Source organism: Poecilia latipinna, unplaced genomic scaffold (assembly GCF_001443285.1).
Source record: "Poecilia latipinna isolate Pla-1442-1.1 unplaced genomic scaffold, P_latipinna-1.0 Scaffold684, whole genome shotgun sequence".
Taxonomy (NCBI): domain Eukaryota; kingdom Metazoa; phylum Chordata; class Actinopteri; order Cyprinodontiformes; family Poeciliidae; genus Poecilia; species Poecilia latipinna.
In genome coordinates this window covers 201,246-220,422 of record NW_015113300.1, presented here as the reverse complement: position 1 = coordinate 220,422, position 19,177 = coordinate 201,246, and the positions used below count along the sequence as shown (strand labels likewise).

The following is a 19,177-nucleotide window of genomic DNA, read 5'->3' as shown; positions in this document are numbered from 1 at the left end:
GCAGCTGGTGGCCACAAGAGGTCAGCATCGCGTCACCTGTTTTCAGAAAGTAGGTTAAGCGTTTTGAACCACTTCAATGAAATCAAACAGATGGAGCACAGGAATACTGTGTACACTTTATTGCGCTTATATATGTTTGTTAAGTGTGTAAATATATATTTATCTGTGAGACATGTGTGCTCTTGGGAACAGCTAATGGACGTGTCAGTGAGAATGTTATGATCAGCAGTCGTCAGATTTAATTTTTGAAAAGTAGCCGCTCATCCACACATTGTGTCTTGATTAACCCCCCGTGGACAGTCCGTTTGTTTTGCATCTTGTTGGCAGAGTGATGTGCCAGACATTTATTCACTCGTGCATGCAAAGGAACATTATGCACAAGATGAACAATGGATATGAACGGATTCTGGTGCCAAGTCTCGCAGTTGTGACCAAAATTTAGAGAAAAACAAACACATGACCTAGAAAAAACATCACATCATCAGCACTTCCAAAAAAATGAAGAAGGATAGTAAGGTAGAATTACAAAATATTAATTATTATCAGTTTGACTGTAAATGTGACTCTTTTATTAAAAATAAAAATCCGATTTAGAGTGAATAAATTTTATAGTTTACAGTAACATTTTTTTTGCAGCTTTTGTTGACCTGAAGAAATTAACTCTGATTCAATATGGAAAGGAAGTCCATGATTCGCAATCCTGGCTAGATATTTGCTATTCTTTTTGAAACTTAGCAAAGTTTATTCAAAATAGTTGCTTTTTTTGGGCTCATACCTCAACATTTAAGCAAAAGAACAACTTTGTAATCAACGAGATTCCGGTCTACCTTGAACTGGAAACTTGTAACACCAGCTTCCCCAGTGGAAATCAACTGGGCAGCGACCAAGGAAGAAGCTCCAGCTCCAAAACTGACACCTTCATGGAAATTTTTTTTAGCAGAAACCAAGATCACACCAGATGGGGAAAAGTTTTATGCTTGGACAAGACAGAAATTTATATTGGTCAGTCAGTAGAAACGCAAAAATAATGTACTAAATGTCAACGGTGTTCAAAAAAGTGTTCACTACTCATAAAGTTTCAAGAGCCTTTGGCGTCGTTTAGCTGTGGAAACAGTGTTTTCAAGATGACCTGGAACTTGTGATGTATTTTGTGCCTCTGGAGAAAATAAAATGTACTATTTGCCTTTCTAGATCAAAATTCAGCACAAATGCTGGCTTTGCAAAATTGATCTAGCTGATTTTCTTTCAGACTTTTTCTGATGTAATGTATTTTTACAGCATGGATACAACTTTATAAATGAAATACTTTAACATCAGCCGCTGAAACAAAGTGATGAACATCAGCAATAAATAAAATAAGAGAAAGCATAAAAATCAAGTGAATAAGCTAATTAAAAACTCAATTCAAAACACAATAAAATAAAGCCACCACAATATCTAATATTATGAGATGGTGTATTTAAGGCAATGCACAACTGGTTATGTGGTGTTTACCTTCAGAGACACCATTTAATCTTCATACTAAAAATGAACCTAGTTGATATCTTCTGTCCTTATCCTTTCTGTTGTGTCTTTGTGTAATTTTAATTAAGTGTTTTTTGTTCATCTTTAATTTTAGTTTTACTTTCCATCCATCCATCTATCATCTTTCACATAATCAGGTGTGATTCCAAAGTAAGAACAAATAAAAAAGACATTGGAAATCAGAAATCCCAACAATTCTTAAAGTAATTAAGAGACATAATACAGGCTGTTGTATTTATTATGGTTAAACAGAAAAAGCAAATTTTTTTATTTTACAATGTAATAAGTATGTTCATGAAAGATAGGTGTTAATTAGAAATTTATATAGGAATAAATAGGAATGGCTTCAAAGTTCATCTGGGGAAGTAGTTTTTATCTCTATTCTTAGTTTTTTAAGAAGAGCGGGTGTTTTGGGAAGATCGTTGTATTGTCTGATCCATACTCCAATGTGGAAGGTGGCGGTAATGCGCATTAAATTGTTTGCCAACCGCCGTATAAAACCAGGAAGAAGAAATGACAGCGGTTGTTGACAGTTTTCCTACATTTCCCATGTGGCAATGCGCCCTGTCACTTCTGGACCCTCCCCTTTCATTCCCTAACTTTGCTCTGCTCGACTTTCTGTTTAGCTGTGATTTGATTGCCTGGTCCCTGCTCAGCTATGCGGTTCGGTTTGGACACACCTCACCCTGCGACACCGCAGCCTTTGCCGTTCATCTTCTTCGCCAACTGACGCTGCCATCCTCGTTTAGTTGCGTTTTTGTCGCTCTCCAGGCTGGAAGATGTCTGCTGGTTTTCCTTCTCTACGGCCACTTTAGGAAGCAGTCCCCTCCCCACGGACACAGAGCCTCGTCGGGAAGAAGACTGGCGCCGTGGTCCCGCTTTGGCTGTTCATGTTCAGAGGAGTTTGGGCCCCGTCTTTTACACTGGGGGCTGCACCGCCGAGCTCTGGGTGGTTTATGTGAAGTTAAAGAGGATGTTTATGTTGCCAGGCCAAGCTGTTAACGGGCAGGCGATGCCCTCTGGCTAGCGGCGCTAACGTATCTGGAGGAGCTAGGTTGCAGACAGATATAACGGTATATAAGTGGGGCAGACATAACGTAGCATGTAAAACAATATCTAGATACTATCCGACGTTTTTACCTGGAGTATATTTTTTAAAATCACAATATGAAACAGAAGCTAGCTTGGTAAATTTTCGACCCAATTTGTTTTGCACGCGACGTCAAGCTAGCTAGCAGCTTTGGTCCGTAAAACAATTAATGCTCACTCCTTAATCTCTGAGAGACTAAAGCTACTGTTTACTATTGATACACTCCTGTTCAAGGTAAATATTATTTTACCTACTATATTAATTTTGTTGAATTAGTTAATAATAATAATTTTAGCCACATGAGGACAAGCATGACAACTAATTAGTTGTTGACATAAAAGGACATCTTTATTTCTGTTGCTGCTTAAAAAAAGTGATATAAAGAACCCTCGGAATTTGGACCCTGCTAAAAAAAAAAATCACGTCAAGAAGACAACAGCTCAACCTGTCGACCATGGAGGGAAATGTACAGCAACAAAAAAATACTCCTCTAGGCCGGGAACTGCAGAGAACATTTAACAGCTACAACAAGCACTCCATACAGCTGAAGAAAAACTTGAAGGAGACCAATGTGTTCTTCAGAGAAATAAGGCAAAACTACAGCAATGCATGTGCAGCAACCATAAGCTCAGATTCAGCATCCCTGGAGGCAGGTAAGCTTGAACACACGCAGCCACATCATCTGATTAAGACGATGATTGACATTTAATCAAAGAAGGATGTTTGCTGTGCAACCTGAAAAGACTGGGGACCAACAAATTATTGGTGCAGAGGGCTCAGATCTGCTTGCTGTGGGGGAAAAAAGCATTGACTAAGGTGATAAAACAGACTTCCTCTATAATGCATGAGCAGTCTAAATGCACTGATTATGTTGAAATCTTTGCTGAATTGAAGGTTTTGCCGATTTCCATCTTTCTTTGAAGTCTTACCTGGTGATTTTATTTTTCTTTAATCTAAAGATCCATTAAAGAGAAAAAAATGTTTTATAACTTCTTCTATTACAGCTTTTGTGTGCAAGCCTTAATCTGATTTTCATAGAGCTTGTTTTGATTTTACTTGGACTTGAATATGATTTTTTTTTTTTAGTCATTCAAGGTAAAATTGGTCTGGCACAATATCAATTTTTCATATAATATTGGTGTAAATATACGTTTGTTTATTTTTTTTTCTCAGTGTTTTAACAGTTTTATTTTAGTCTGCATTTAATTCACAACCCTGTTAATTACTTTATGAAGGCTGGTCAAGTTTCTAACATGTTTCTGTTTATTTGATCACCTGGAGTTTTGATCCCAAAACAAGTTTTGTTGTGTTTTTGGGATTACTGCCCTGCTGGAACGACCACATGGGTCCAAGTTTAAACCTCTTAATCCAAACTGTGAACCTCAGATGAAAGAAAATCTGTTTGGGCGTTGAGAAACCAGCAGAACTCAACCATACCAAGAACTGAGAGCAGCAAGAGATGGGATGTGCAGAAGTGGTGTAGCACATCTTTTGGGAAAGATGAAAACGATTAGTAATGATGTTAAAAGGAGGTCAAAACTGTTTCCCAGCTTTGAATGAACAATGTTAAGCTGAAGATTAGCCTTGATAAAAATTTTAAGACCACAGAGCTGCCCTCAATGGAAAGAGCTAAATCCATGTTTTTATCTGCTGACTAGATTAAGCACTGAAATTAGTTTGTGGTCTTTTTTATGTTAATATATAAAGAGTGACTTTCATGTTTCAATTAAACTAGCTGAGATCAGATCAAGATTTAAAGAAAGCAATCTATTTGGATTGGTCCAGTCAAGACTCGATCATCTTTTAGACTCTTTTCAGCACAGTTTGGATTTCTTAAAGCTCATCTCTGTGGTTGTCACATCTAGACTCTATTGGATTATAGTTAATTTCATATTATAATTATTACTAAGCTTGTACTAGATTATTATAATGGGAGATAAAATATAATAGTTTTATGCATCGTAGTATTTATGCTTACATTTAATTTAAATAAGAGAAACAGTTTTCCTAATGAAGCAACAATTTATTACATGTTGATTTAGTATTATAACAACTTTGTATATCATCTTGAAGCAAAAATGTAGAATACAAGACCTCTAGATTTACCACTTGTTCTTTGTAGAGTAATGTTGGGCTAGTTTTAGATGTTTTTTTATAACATCACTCTGTCTAAATAGTCTATTCTGTAAATGTGGGGACCTTGCTTTAGACCAGCAGACCAGCATTGTGCAGCACAACATTACTCCATGCTGGAGAAAACTGAGCGCTCTGATACTTTCTGCTGCATCTCCAATGAAAGGAGGAACATTTAATCTGTCTTGAAGCAGCAACCTTTTAAAACCTGGCCAAACTTTGATAAAATTATCCAACTTTTGTCTAATTACAAACTCAAACGGATCAAACCTGAACTTGAAAAGAAAGGAAAGGGTTGATCAAGGTTTCCCCCCAGAAAACCTGCTAGGCCCGGTGCTTGGGCAGTCATTCATCCAGCGGCCCGTCGTGTTTTTCAATTAAAAAATGTTTAAAGTTGACAGCAAATTTGAAAATATCACTTGATAATTATGTGTAATTGAAAGATTGTAAGTTTTACTCCTGAACACCAACAGTAAAGTCTTAAATAAGCAATGCTAAGCCTGGTGGGGGCGCAGGTGAAGCCTGGTGGCCCGTCAGGTTTATAATGCACTGAGGGAAACCCTGGGTTGATTAACGCAGAATTAGTTTCATATGCAATAAGTTAAGTTTAAGAAAAATGTTCCTACTTGTTAACGATGGTCTTCACAAGTCTTGTAACATTTCCTACAACGACAAACAAAAATCACTGACCTCTCCAAGTGTCTTTTCTTCTGATGAGTATTTTTCTCCAGTCAAATCAATTTTCAAGGCTAGTTCAGTAAGTGTAATTCCTAACACCATGCCCTGTTTGTGGTTTCAGGACTGTGTGCATTAAACTGCATTAAATGTGATTCTTTAGAGTGATAGATTACTTTCTACACCGCCTTTTGACAGAATCATTATCCTCGTTCTCGGTTTGGTGTGTCTTTAACACTTGTGGTGGAAATTATTTATCAAGAGGGAGAGGAAACTTTCAATAAATTACGGAAAGGTCTACCGTTGTCTGTAGATGCAATCAGCGTTCAAAGTTTCTGCCACTTGACTAGTCAGAGCAGAGACACAAGTTTTATACACTTCACCACATCCTGCTCATACAACCCAAATATGAGACGAAGAACAAGGGGAAACCTCAGCCCCATCAGTAACAGAAAAACAGCTCAGCATGTAGAGATGCAGCTCTAACCAACACCTGCTTGATCGCTTTTTATTCACTGTGATTTCACCCACATCGTGTGGCCTTTGGGTGCATCTGCTTCTTGCACTTTTGCTACACACTTCTTTGCATACAAGAGCTGAAATTAAGCAGACAGTATGTATTAATTTTCTACTACACACTGCTGTGGGTATTACTATGTAATCAGTGCAAACCAAAACTATTATTTGGTCAGAATCAGACACAAAGTGTGTCATCCAGTGGGTAGGAATCAGTCAATGCCTGTAGTTACATTCACAAGCAGCAGTTTCTCTAGCTGTTTCTGAAGATGTTTAAAAGTGCAGATAAACCGTCCATCCTTCCAACCTTCCTGGTGTCTGTCTCCAGCAGCCATTGGGTAAACTTGGACGGGTCACCAGCCCAAAAAAACTCATTTCTTACTTGTAATTGTTCAGTTGAAAACCTTATTTATTAAACTTTATTATCAGTCTGCCAATTACCCTTTTATCTGCTCCAATTGGTCATCTGCAAGCCAAATACTTAGGCCTGCTAGCCTCTAAATCTTTTATTAATAAATACCAAAAAAATAGTAACTCCTGCACTTTTTGTTTTAAGCACATCGGCCAACTACATGCAGTTTGAATCACTTTTATGAGTTGTAAAAAAAGTCATGAAACAGTTGAGGAATGGGGATAATCTTGTAATCCACGGGATTCAAAATATCCAGCTCTATTAAAGAACAGGCTGAACTTTTTTCTCCTTTTTTATTTGTGACATTTGAAATATAAAAATCAAGAATCAGACCTTACAGAAATCACAGCTCTGTATCGGTTAAGTGCATCTCTAATTCAAAATTTGTTGTATTTTGTAAACTTCTTCAGTCTAACATCAAGACGGTACTCGCTTAATTTGTCATTTAGGTAAATATCTGCAAAAATAAATGCACATACAAGAGGGTTGATTCTGTTGTTGTGCTAATTTACAGCCGTTGTTCCCGCCAACACTTAATCGGCTCTGGCTGCAGAAGAAACTGAGGTTTTGATTAAGTAGAATTGTATTTGGTTAAATAATAGGAAAAAAGCAGTAAATGTTCTTGTTTTTCATCTGGATCTGGTCTAACATGGTCATGATGCTGGAAAAAGAACAAAAGTTTTTAAACCCCACTTTATTATATGGGTGGGTAATATAAATATACTTATTTATCTGTCTGGGAAAAATTTTGTTTTTGCATGAAGGCTCTTCATGTTTTTTTAAAAGATTCACGTGAACAGTAGTTTATTTTTGTCCTTAGTCTTTTTTTAAAATTTGGTTTAAAGCAAATGTGGGTTCAGCTAAACATCCGGTGCAGTCGGCACATAAACCTGGTATTTGTTGTCCTGTTTTTGTTATGTAACTCTTGGAGACTGTGACTCAGAGTCCTGCAGGATTATCCCCGAAAGTACAGGAAGGAGGCTGAATTGGTTCCTCTGTGCATGTGCTCCTCATCTTTGGGTTAGATCAGGACTAATAGCCGGGAGCTGTTATCAGATTCAAAATATTTTGATGTCTTTTGTGGTAAACAGCAATTTACAGCATATTCTGAGAAAGCCGCTGTGGTAGATAATCTGGGATTTATTTTAAAATGTGGTGGTGGGCTGTGACACGATGCTGCTGATTAATTACTGGCCAAACTATATTAATTAACCACTTTACTGTCATTCAAATGCAACATATGTTAAACTATGGGTCATTTTCACAGGCTTGAGCTAAAAATTCATTCATCCAAACCTTCTTTAGGTACCTTTTGTTTCACCTTTTCTCTCCCTCTACTTCGGATTATCGTCTCTAGTTTTACTTCACTCCTGAAAGCAGCACAGTACACAGTAGCCAGCTTTTCAGACTACAAAATAAAGTAAATGTTAATGTTTTGTGATGGAGGTGCACTGATTAATAGATCTGTGATCGGTCGATATGTGCATGAGAAGCTGATCTTATCCACCGATCTTATCTGCCTCGATAAAGATCTGAAAATCTTTGTCGCTGCCCAGAATGACAGACTGGCCCACCTGGTCATGTCTGCACGTTTGCAGTTAACAAAAGTCACCCTATTGTTGCCAACTCAGCAACTTTCTATATTTAGCAACATTTCAGACCAAAAAAGTTAGTATCTGTCAACATCAGAATCGACAGGTCAGGCTTTTTAAAGATCGGTAATCGGTAAGCAGTCAGAAAACTGCAATGGGTGCAGCCCTATTTGATATTTAAACTAATTTCAAACTCTGGTTATGGTTGGCGTAAGTGCACAGTGCTTTACATTGTTTTAAAATATAAAGAAAACATCTTTCTGAAAATGTGGCAGCTCTTATTTTGAAGTGGCGGTGCGCCGCGATCGGTTACATGTAGAGGAAACCCTGCGTCCTTAAGTAGTTCATCTAATCTTACATTGCTGCTGAATAAAAAAACTCTCAAGAGTCATAAATATTTGTTTCTGATAACCATGCATCACTGAAGTTGCAGCTCATGTGTTTGATTTGGTGAAATCCTTTTGCAGGCCAGCTTAGCTGCATCACCTTCCCAAGTCATGAGGAAGAGTTCCTGCGCAACACAGTGGGGGCTGCTCCGTACATCCTGGTCCTCGGCCAGGACTGTGCCGCCCGCTACCAGCTGCTCAACTGCCTGCTGGGGGAACGGCTCCTGCCTCTGGGTGCAGAGGCCGGGGAGGCCTGCAGCAGCGTCCAAGGCATTGTCTGCAAGCGGAGGAAGCTGTGTTTTACTCACGGCAGACAGACGCGGCTCAGCTTGGCGCTGCCCGGCCAGTATGAGCTAGTGCACCAGCTGGCTGCAAACCGTGGTCGCTGGGATACGGTTCCCAGGGAGGACCTGGAAATCCACGAGGAGTGTGAGGACCCGGCCCACAGACTAGCAGAGCTGGAAATCACCCTGCATCATCCTCTGCTTCAGGTAGGATGCAGCCACTCTGACCCCAGGTCTCTGCAGCTTTTTACACCAACCTGTTGAGCTGCACACACTGCACAAACACAAAGTCCTACCAAGTAGTTTTGATCTATTGCAGATATCTTACTCAGTAATTCCTTAATATCAATAATAAAGTACTAGTTCACTTATAGGAAAATGTCTTGTTATAAGTGAAATAATCTGCCAATAATAAAGAATTATTTATGTAAAACAAGCCCTTATATCTGGCTGAACAGTTACTTTTAAGTTAGTTTTTTTCTTACTTCAAGTGTACTAAGATATTTACACTAGAAACTATATAAAAATGCTCGGTAAGATATTGTGTTTTTGTAGTACATTTCTTAGTTTTAGTTTCCGACTAATTGTAACTAATTTTGCTGGTAGAGACTTTATTTTCTCTTTTTTTAATATGGACATCTCCCAGTTTCTCAATAAAGTAGCTGAATCTGACATGAAGGTCAAAGTGTTCATCATCTTGTCAGGAGATGTAATTATGTATCTGCTGCATCGCTCATAGACTTCTCAATGAATCAGAAAGTATCAAATCAAAGTTGTCATTCCAGATATGGAAAATGCTGGGATTATTTTTATCCGCTGCTAGAAACAAACACTGAAATGGGTAAATATTGTTGCTATGGGGATGTTTTTCCCCGTCTGGGACAGGGAAGCTTGTCAGAGTTGGTGGGGACGATGGATGGAGGTAAAAACAGGACAGTCCTGGAGGAAAACCTGTTAAAAACTGGGGGACATGAGGACAGAGGTCCACCTTCCAGCAGGACAATGTCCCTAAGCATAGAGCCAGAGATGGAAAGGATTAGTTCAGATCAAAGTATAATCATGTTACACTGGTCTAGTCAAAGTTCAGATGGAAATTAATTTGATTTGTAGCCATGCTTAAATATTGATGCTCACATAATGTATGTTTCCTTTGTCTTTATTTTATCATCTTCTAAAACAAATCATGGAGAATTTATCATCTTAATCTATTCACGTTAAATAATTCATGTCTCTTCTGTGTTTTATTTTGTAGGGAGGTTGTTCTTCCTCCAGATACAAAAATCGATGCATAGATTTCCTTCTTTGCTTTTTCTCGTAAAGTTCAACTAGTTTTTTCTCACATGGCTCAGCTCACAGACAGATTACAGAGCTGAGCAGATTATTTCCTGGGCCGTTCACTTTCCTTCCCCCTCACTCTACCTGATGTATGCTGCTGCTCAGGAATGCACTTCTTAGCAGCTGCTCTCACTGTTTGCTTCAAGCATTTGTTGAAATAGACCCGTAATTGTGTGAGAATAGGGAGAAACGTCGGACATGCTGCAGTCATGGAACAATTTCATTCGCTGTGACCTGAAAATCACAATATCCCTTGGGGGTGAACACATTGGACACGGGGGAAGGATCGCAGTCACTCCTGTCATGTGGGACAACATGGAAATTGGCCTCTAATCGCTTAAACCAAGATCCTTCACCAAGCATCACACAGCCCAAGAAACTGGGCTTAGCTGTGCAGCGGGACGACCCACCCGTCCCGTCCCAGCCCCCTTACGTAATGCCACTGGTCTGGTGTGATTCACATGACTGGGTCATGTAAAAAAAGATCTCAAGCTCTTTGCTGTGATGCCGTTACCATGGAAAAATCCGAACACTGGGACACTGAGAAGAAATAGTTTGAGGTTGTTTTTTTTTTAAACCTTAGCTAAAACAACATTTAATACAGAACAACTGAAGTAGAAATCAATTTTTGCCAAAGCTTGATGCACGCTGCGAGATGTCCAGAGGTTTTGACCTTGACCTCGTTTTCATTTGGCTACAAATTTGCATTTAGGTCACAGAGAACTGCATGAAAGGAAAACATCTGTCAGCAAAACAAAACCAATAATTTTACACCAATATTCAAATTTCCATGGATGGATTTGCTTTTTTTAGATCAAAGTGTGTCACATTTAGGCGGTGACGGTTCAAACAACATAAGGACGAGTTTAATCTTGCTCTATATGTTTGTTCTTAACAAACATGGGTTTGTCACATGCTGAAGCAGCGTGCTGCTGAGGTTCATGTTCCTGCTGAACTGGTAAGGCAGAGCTGTGATTAAACACGGGATAAATGAAGCTGCAGAATCTCTCTGCCGGCTGTGGTATTCACACGGTTCTGCTATAATCACAGCACTGTGCTTTCAAGGCCCTGCAGACGAGAGCCAGCTTGTTAATTAGCTGTCCTTCATGCTGGAGTTTAGGCTCGGCTCCCAGACTAAATTAAATATAGTCTTAACAAACTACATTTGTTAAATGTAGTTTAACAAATGTAGCAACAAAAGATTTAATAGATCATATTAGGTTATCTACTGGTTGTGATATTAGCAGGTACTCTTTTTTTCTTTTTTCTTTTTTTTGAATGAATTGGTAGTAACAGAGTCAAACTGCAATGAAACTGGATGAGATTTGTTGTTTTAGATTTGTCCTGTTTAGCCTGGTTTGGTTCTGCCAACCTGTTAGTTTGAGCCATTTAGAGGTGGATTTGCTGGTCTATTTCAGATTAGGGGTGCACCGATTGCAGTTTTCATGGTCGATTGTTTCTGAGTTGGTACCAGTGGGTGACTGTTGTTAACTACAAATGTGCAGACATGACCTAGTGGGCCGATCGATCAAACAAAAGATGAGGTAGATAAGATTGGTGATAAGATCAGCCTCACATGTAAGTATCAGCCGGTCACTGATCTCCCAAAGTTATGGAAATCGGCACTGATAAATTGGCTGGTTAATAAATTCGTGCACTTCAGATCATTGTTTTGCTCCAAAAGGCTCATGGATTAATGGCTGTCAGTATGATATTGTTTCTCCAATATTAGGCGACTGTGGCTCTGTAATCTTCTTGTGATGGGAAGGTCGTAGGTTCGATCTCGGCTTCCTCCTGTCACATGTCGATGTGCTGCTGGGCAAGACACTCAACCCAAAGTTACCCACCAATGTGTGTATTGGTGTCTAGTTTGAGTGGTCTTAATGATTGGAAAAGCTCTATATAAGTTCAGTCCATTTACCTTTTTTATACCAGATGTAATCAAACACACACCTTCCAAAAAGCTGAACCTTTTCTTATCAGTCCAGTAAATGTTCCCATAAATCTTGGAGATAATCTAAATGTTTAGTATATTTTATGGAGCTCCTAAGGGACAAAGTTGGTTTCTCGCTCGCACCAGATACTGTCTTATATAATGTGAAATTAAACGAGTTATAATTTACCTCATCTTCTTTTTTTGTTTTTGGATGACACTGCCAAATATATTTCACATTTTCAGGAAGTTTGTTGCATATTCTTCTGCAGCTGCAGCTGACCCAGATCTTGCTTGGTTGGCTACCAAGAATAGCAGGTTCGCATGAGAAAGCCATGTTTTTAAAAAAAAAAAAAAAACATATTTCCTTTGTATAGATAATGCTGGGTGCCAGTGCTGCACAACACCACCTGTTGACCAACACTGGTAGCTTGTTCTTAATGTTTAACTTGTGATAAATGAGTTTAGAGGTGGCTCCTCTTCACAGGCTTATGACGGAGATGTTTTGTGAAAGAGGTTTTTGATGCACCGCTTCCAGGAACACCCACGCTGCTCCTGGATTTCTCTGTTTTTCTCGCTGGGGTTCACTGGAGGCTTGAAACTTAGAAAGAGCTTTTCAATCCTTTCCAGACTTATGGATATCAGTGACTTTCTCACCTGTTTTTGAGTTTCTTTAGATCAGATCAGATCAAATAAGGCCATAATGTGTAGTTTTTGAGATCTGATTTCTTGATTCTTGGGCGAATCAGACCTAATGTTTAGTTTGCCAGGTGAAATTGAACCCACCTCCCTCAAAAATGCCACACAGTTGATTTAACAAGAAGGGGCTTTTCAGTTTTCTCACAGGGACCAGTAGGCTTGGATCATTTTTTTTCTACTTAATAAAGTTTTCATTTTTTGTAACAGCTCAGGTTATTTTTGTCTGATATAAATTTTAGTTTGACCTAAAATGTGAGGAAAAATAGGCCAAACAGGGGATCTGTTATTCAAAATTAGCATTTTGAAAATTTTTTATTCTTCTATTTTGTCTCAACTAGGCCTGTCGCAATAATCAATTAATCAAATAATAAATTAAACAAACTTAATAATTTCCATTGGCATTATTTGTCATTTATCTCTTTTTCTTCTCTTTCCAACAAAAACTGGAAAGTCTTCAGTTTGGTGCTTTGGTTTCAACAAGCCTTTTTTTTTTGAAGGACGTTTTGTTTCCAAAGACTTCAAAATCAATTTTATTTGTTGTTTTATTCATTTATTTTGGATATTTAAAATGGCTTCCAATTCCAGTGTTAAATGTTCAATAGATTTAAAGTTTACTGATCTTTTAGAATGTGTTCTTGCATTATTTTCCCATTACTATTATATTACTTAAAAATGGTCTCAAAACAACAATTTTATCATTCATCACAATAACTTCTAAAACAATTTATTGGCCAGCAAATTTTATTATTGTGACAGGCCTAGTCTCAACTGCTTCTAAAAACAGCCCAAGCGTTTAAAAAGACACTTGGCTGTTGGAAGTAAGTTAATGTATTTTAGTGTCTGTAAATGTAACTGTTTCAAGAACCTCCTTATTGCTGAGTCACATTCCATGGGCACTGCTCCGTTGCCTAGCAACCCCAGGAAAGCCCAGCCTGTCACCTAGCAACCCAATCTGAGTTCCAGCACTTTTAATACCTCTGTATGTGTGACTGCTGGGCATCTAGAAACCACTTGTGACATTCTTATTGGTTGTGTACTTCTGTTTTCCAAACATGTACGGTTGTATAATTTTGTATAGACGTATCATAACCTGTTCAAGGTTGTAGGTCACTTATGATGGACGCCATTTTTAGCATTATTCTGTTCAGACTTGCTCAGGTTTATAGAGTCACTCGGATGCTGCTAATACTCACTGTGACTGTTGTGGTTTTACAATGCAGTCCAAGTTAGCACTGTTGAGGAAAGATATGCAGTGTTGTCCATAAAGCATTTATTCTGGCTTTGAAGATTAAAGCAGTTTTCTATCTTAAAATCAGCAGTCAGACATTATTTTTGATGAGTTGCTATTAGAAACAGGGTTACATGAAGGCAATTCAAGCACTGTACTGACTTCAACTTGCCATAAACAAAAGTTTGCAGGCTATCTTTGTTCCAAAGAGGCTGGCCAGGCCGACTCGCCTCTTGTTTCTTGGAGACGGGACTGACTGTCTCCTTTGTTATGTGGTTGGTCATCCCTATCTCTCTCCTCTTTTTTTATGCTTTCTCTTTCAGACCATCTGCGAGTCTATTTTTGCTAATGTTATTTATCATGGCTTAAGAAAATCTCTTTATTTGTGTAATTCTTTCTTTTTCTCCTCCATCACAAACATTCCTAAGGCCACCGCAAATATTTATGTGCTGCTATGTGTTAAGAATAGAAAGAAACATGTGATACAAGCAGATGTTCTCATTTTCTGGCTGTTTTTCAGCAATTTTTGGCTTACACTGGTCTGAAATGTTTAATTCATCAAACAATATTAAAATAATGCCCAAATGTTTGTTGGTTTTTCACAAACACTGGTATATTTGGCCATTAGGAGGGACTTTTACTGTGTGTGATGCGGACAGCTGATATAAATTTTAGCAACATGCATCAGAAAGCCCAGGAGAAGTGGTGTAAAGATTGGTAGGATGGAAAAGCCACATTAGTGACCTAAATGTGATTTATTGTAGTCAGTGTTATTTCAATGATCAGACATAATGTGCAGGGTTTTCCCAGCTGCCTTTCTGTTTGGACAGTACTGCATCAAAGTAGGCTTCAAAAATAAAAGCCTCAACACTCGAGGTGAACCGCATTAAATACAATTTAATGTTTTAGAAGTTCCTGTTGAGCGCATAATGAGACTGATGTTGGCAGATATTCTGACTAAAGAAGAATGAGTGGTGTATGCGTTTATACCTCACACTCGCTTGCCTCTGTGTCTGCAGTTCAAAATCGATTAGGTTAATGTAAATTAACCATCCCACCATCAATCACAGACGGGTCTTTTCCATCCAATATTCCCTGCAAATACTGCCTTCGATTGGACAAATGACCAACCACACCCAGCAAATCAAAATACTTCACCAGTCATTACTAAACAAAGAAAACTTGATGGTATTTATTTTATTTATATATCTTTATGTTTGGCTCTTTTTCAAAGCTCTATGGTTGTATGTTTAATGTGAAATTACTAGTCTTATTTTTAAACAACTTCTTCCTGCTAAATGATGCCCTGGTGCCCCGTCCAGCAGGATCAGTAGGTTTTCTGAGGGAAACCCTGAATATGATCTCATGTTTGTCAAGGAAATCCCCTCAGTGATGCCTATAAATTATTAGCCATACTACTCTCGGTTCACAATCACAACAGTGTAGCTCAAAGCTCACATGGTTTCAGTGGACCAGCTTGTATGATGAGAACAGACAAAGTCATCCTCAATGGGGCGGGAGTGGATTGTGCTTTTGTTTATGTCAAAATGAGTACTTTCAGTAAAAAAACAGCTCAGGTGGACGTGGTGTGAAATAAAAGATGAATAAGAAGAAAAGCAACTGTTGTTCTTTAAGCCTGTTTCCTTTACAAAAGCCCTGGGAACTTTTAGAGTAGATGATGGAAATACCATGAGATTTTTAATAAAATATGGTGCCCTTTTCCAACAAACTGAAGATTGTCTAAGGATGATCAGAGGAGATTGTACTAAGAGGACTGATAAAAATGTGTTTATTTTTATGGTCAAACATTGTGGAATATTATTGAAGACCAAATTATGTCCTGTTGGCAATAAATATTTTAAGTTTTAATAGTAATTGAGGCAACAGCAATTTTGTTATGTGGGATATCCTCTATATAAATCAACCTAAAGTCTGAATCTTCAGCTCAAGTCCCTCCAGCTTATCCTCCTTCAGTTGAATTTCCAGATTAAAATTATGCTAATATAATCTAAACATGGAGTTTAACTCAAATTGTTCATAAGTCACAGAATGATGCTCATCAAAGCAGCAGAGCTTTTGTCCCAGATTGACCCTTCAGTGTTTAACAACCTTTGGACGTTTCCCTCTTTTCTTGGTGCCAATTTCCTGTATGTTTAATGTGAATTAAGGCCATTGATGTCAGTTTATCGCTGCGTCAGCATTGCTAAGAAAATGAGCTCTTCCACAGAAGGTTATGTCTAAGAGGTCAGTTTGTATAAAGTGCAGCCTCCTCCTGACAGTCCATTTTTTTGGTAAATAGAAGAAAAGGAAAAACTTTGATCTCTTCTTTTACGACCATCTGAACGTTTTGGTATTTATGCTGATCAATACAATGGCTGTTGTATCAATTTTGTTGACCTGCAGTGGAGGCTGACTGAATAGAATAGCATCAGACTGGAAAACTTGTGCTTAATCTTTGGAAACTTTTCATGGGAATTTACTCTGGGGATTTATATATATATATATATATATATATATTCCCAACTGGCAAATATCTTACATTTATGATAATTGACTGGACATTTCTCACATTTAAATGCATATATATGAACGTTTTATTTTGTTATAGTCATGCGATTGTATGCCTATATAATTGATATATATCGTACTTCAATTATATTTGTTAAATATTATAAAAATTTATTTTTTTAATGCAAGTAATATAAAAAAAATCACATTTTATGCATTGTTGCTCTTGTAGTCTGGACTGAAAAATGTGGCCTCCAGGTTCTAGAAATAATCGGTGCATGTGATGGAGAAACGCATGTGCATGTGGCCCTGCAGTATGCAGTAATTAATGCGCTACATGCTTGCATGTGATTGAGGAATTGCATGGTTATCAAGTGTACTTGCATCAAATTTAATTGTTTTACTCAAGAATTAAGTGTTGATTTTTTTATTCCCTTAAATTCCAGTTATATGGTGATTCAAATGGAAAGTTTCCAACCCCAAAAATTCCCACAACTTTGCAGCACTAGGAAACCGCTACATTTGTTCTTGTTGCCCATGCAGTTTTCATGATTTTTTCAGTACATATGTAGGACAATACTCAGAGATTTAAAGCTAAGTTTTATTGTCTGTCTGTTGGGACTTTGAGAACTGTTCACCACAACAATGAAAGAAATATTTTCAGTTTTTCTCGTGACTCAGTGATGTAGTATGCATTCACAGAACTGCGTCCCTTCCAGGCTGTGGCTACAGAAATGTTTGATTTTTATGTTTTCGAGGGAAACACGGGGACAGCATTTTGAACTTTAATTTTTAAAGTAAAATAACATCACTTTTGTAACCTTCACAATTCCTACCTAATAGACAACGATTGGATGATTATTCAGTTTAACTTTAGCATCAGTGTAACATTAATTTTAGTAGTAGTTGTGTTACATATCATATTTTCTTATGTATTAGATTATATTTATCAGGGATGAACTACAGCCTGCAGCCCGAGAACACGATGCATGATGAACATTCTCACTGATTTTATGATAAGCGATCAAACTATAAATGTTTTTAATTAGCTGTCTGAAGTTCAAAGTGCATCATGGGTAGATACAGCTTTTACTGTGAAGGTTTGCCAAGTTTGCCTTGACAATAGAGGCATAAACTTTTGTGTTGTCTACATGAAGAGTTCTGGACAGAACTTATTTGCAGATTAATTTTTTTATATTAAATTCAAGATCTACACACACACATATATATATACACACATATATTTAAAGTTTTGGCTGCTTCTTTCTGCTTGTTTTTGATGTTTTTTTTTAGTCTCTGTTCTCCAGTTAACAATTACTTGAGTTGAATTGCACAGGAAGACGATAGCCAGGCTCCTCTTTTGCAGAATGGAAAGCGGAGTATGCATAAATGTCGTATCTCGATGTATAAAGTTAGAGACCTGCTCCATGTATCTGCAGCTATAAATCCTATTTACAAAATAACAACTGCTGGCATACTACAAAAATCTCAATAATATATGGCAAATTTTGAGGTGAAAAGAAGCAAAATGGCTTGAATATTAAATATTCCTGTTTCTCTTTAGGAAACAAAGGTCATGGTGGTCCCCTGTCCAAGCGTCCAGCCCATAGAAGAGGCCCTGGAAGACTGCATTCGCCACGTTGTACCCGTCATCCTCTACGCCATCAACCAGGACTCTCTCAGCTCGGAGCAGGTGGCCGAGCTGCGGAAGGTCAAAGAGCTGCTCTCGTTTCCCATTTGTTTTCTCCGCATCCCTGATTCCACGCTAACGGCCTCCCCAGAATCCAGCCGCCGGGCGGAGAAGGAGAGGGAGAAGAGCATCCTCCACAAGCAGCTGCTCTCACTCGGCTTCCTCAACACTCAGACCGGACACTGTTCCTGTGGAGCCCCTACGCAGACTTCCGCCCCAGGGGCTAAGCCCCAGAGCATACTGCTAGAATCTTTCGAAAGGCAGCCTCGGCCGCTGGTGCCGTTCGCTCGCCAAGTTCTCCAGAACCAACAAGTAGAAGCAGCCAACCTACTTAACGGGCTTCACTGTCGATGTCTTGACCTTTTCATCAACCAGGTCAGAAGATGACGCATCCTCGCGCCGGTTTGCTGTCGTCAATCCGTGACCCGTTTGCTGCCAGAGTATTTTGACCCCTTGCAGTCCGCAGCACAAACACTAACAGACCTTTGTCGTCTCTTCATCGCTCCCATGCAGGCCTTCGACATGCAGAGGGACCTGCAGATAACTCCCCGCAGGCTGGAGTACACTCGTGAGAAAGAGGGTGAACTCTTCAACTCCCTGATGGCCATCGCAAACCGAAAGCAGGAGGAGATGAAGGAGATGATCGTGGAGACCCTCGGCAGCATGAAGGAGCAGCTGCTGGAGGACGCAGCCAATCTGGAGTTTACAGGTCAGTGAGGCGCCACTCTGGACACTAATGAACCTCAGGCTGCTAGAAGGGTTTCTTTCAGCTTTCTGGAGTTTGGGAAGCATAAATAACATGATGCAGTCTGGAAGTAGCCTGAGTAATCTATAAATTACCTTCTGCAGGGTTGACTTTCTACATGGCCAATAAATTAAACACTCGTATTACATTTCACAACTCACTACAGTTATTTTACTAATCTACTATTCTGAAGATTAATCTGTTAATTGTACAAAAAAATTCTCTCATTCTGCAGATATTTCATTTAATCACTTGAGCTTATTTTATACAATATTTGAAATCAATAAGAAAATCCAAATAAACAAATAATTGTTTTTAAATGGCAAAATAAACATTTTATTTTCTAAAATGCAACAACAAAGCATTCCTTGAGTGAATGCTTAATCGTTTGTAGAAAAGTATGAATCTACACCTACAAAAAATACTT

The 19,177-nt window shown here is 38.5% G+C and overlaps 1 protein-coding gene across 1 annotated transcript in view; it reads left to right on the top strand.

Annotated features, from left to right (window-relative positions):
• The first annotated feature begins 2,078 nt into the window (after window positions 1–2,078).
• Window positions 2,079–19,177, top strand: part of dstyk (dual serine/threonine and tyrosine protein kinase) — a 33,813-nt gene continuing 16,714 nt past the window's right edge. Inside the window, exons 1-4 of the mRNA XM_015044636.1 lie at window positions 2,079–3,267; window positions 8,410–8,819; window positions 17,880–18,380; window positions 18,519–18,714. Of these exons, the coding sequence (XP_014900122.1) occupies window positions 3,069–3,267; window positions 8,410–8,819; window positions 17,880–18,380; window positions 18,519–18,714 (1,306 nt within the window). The 5' untranslated portion in view covers window positions 2,079–3,068. The remainder of the gene's footprint in view (window positions 3,268–8,409; window positions 8,820–17,879; window positions 18,381–18,518; window positions 18,715–19,177) is intronic.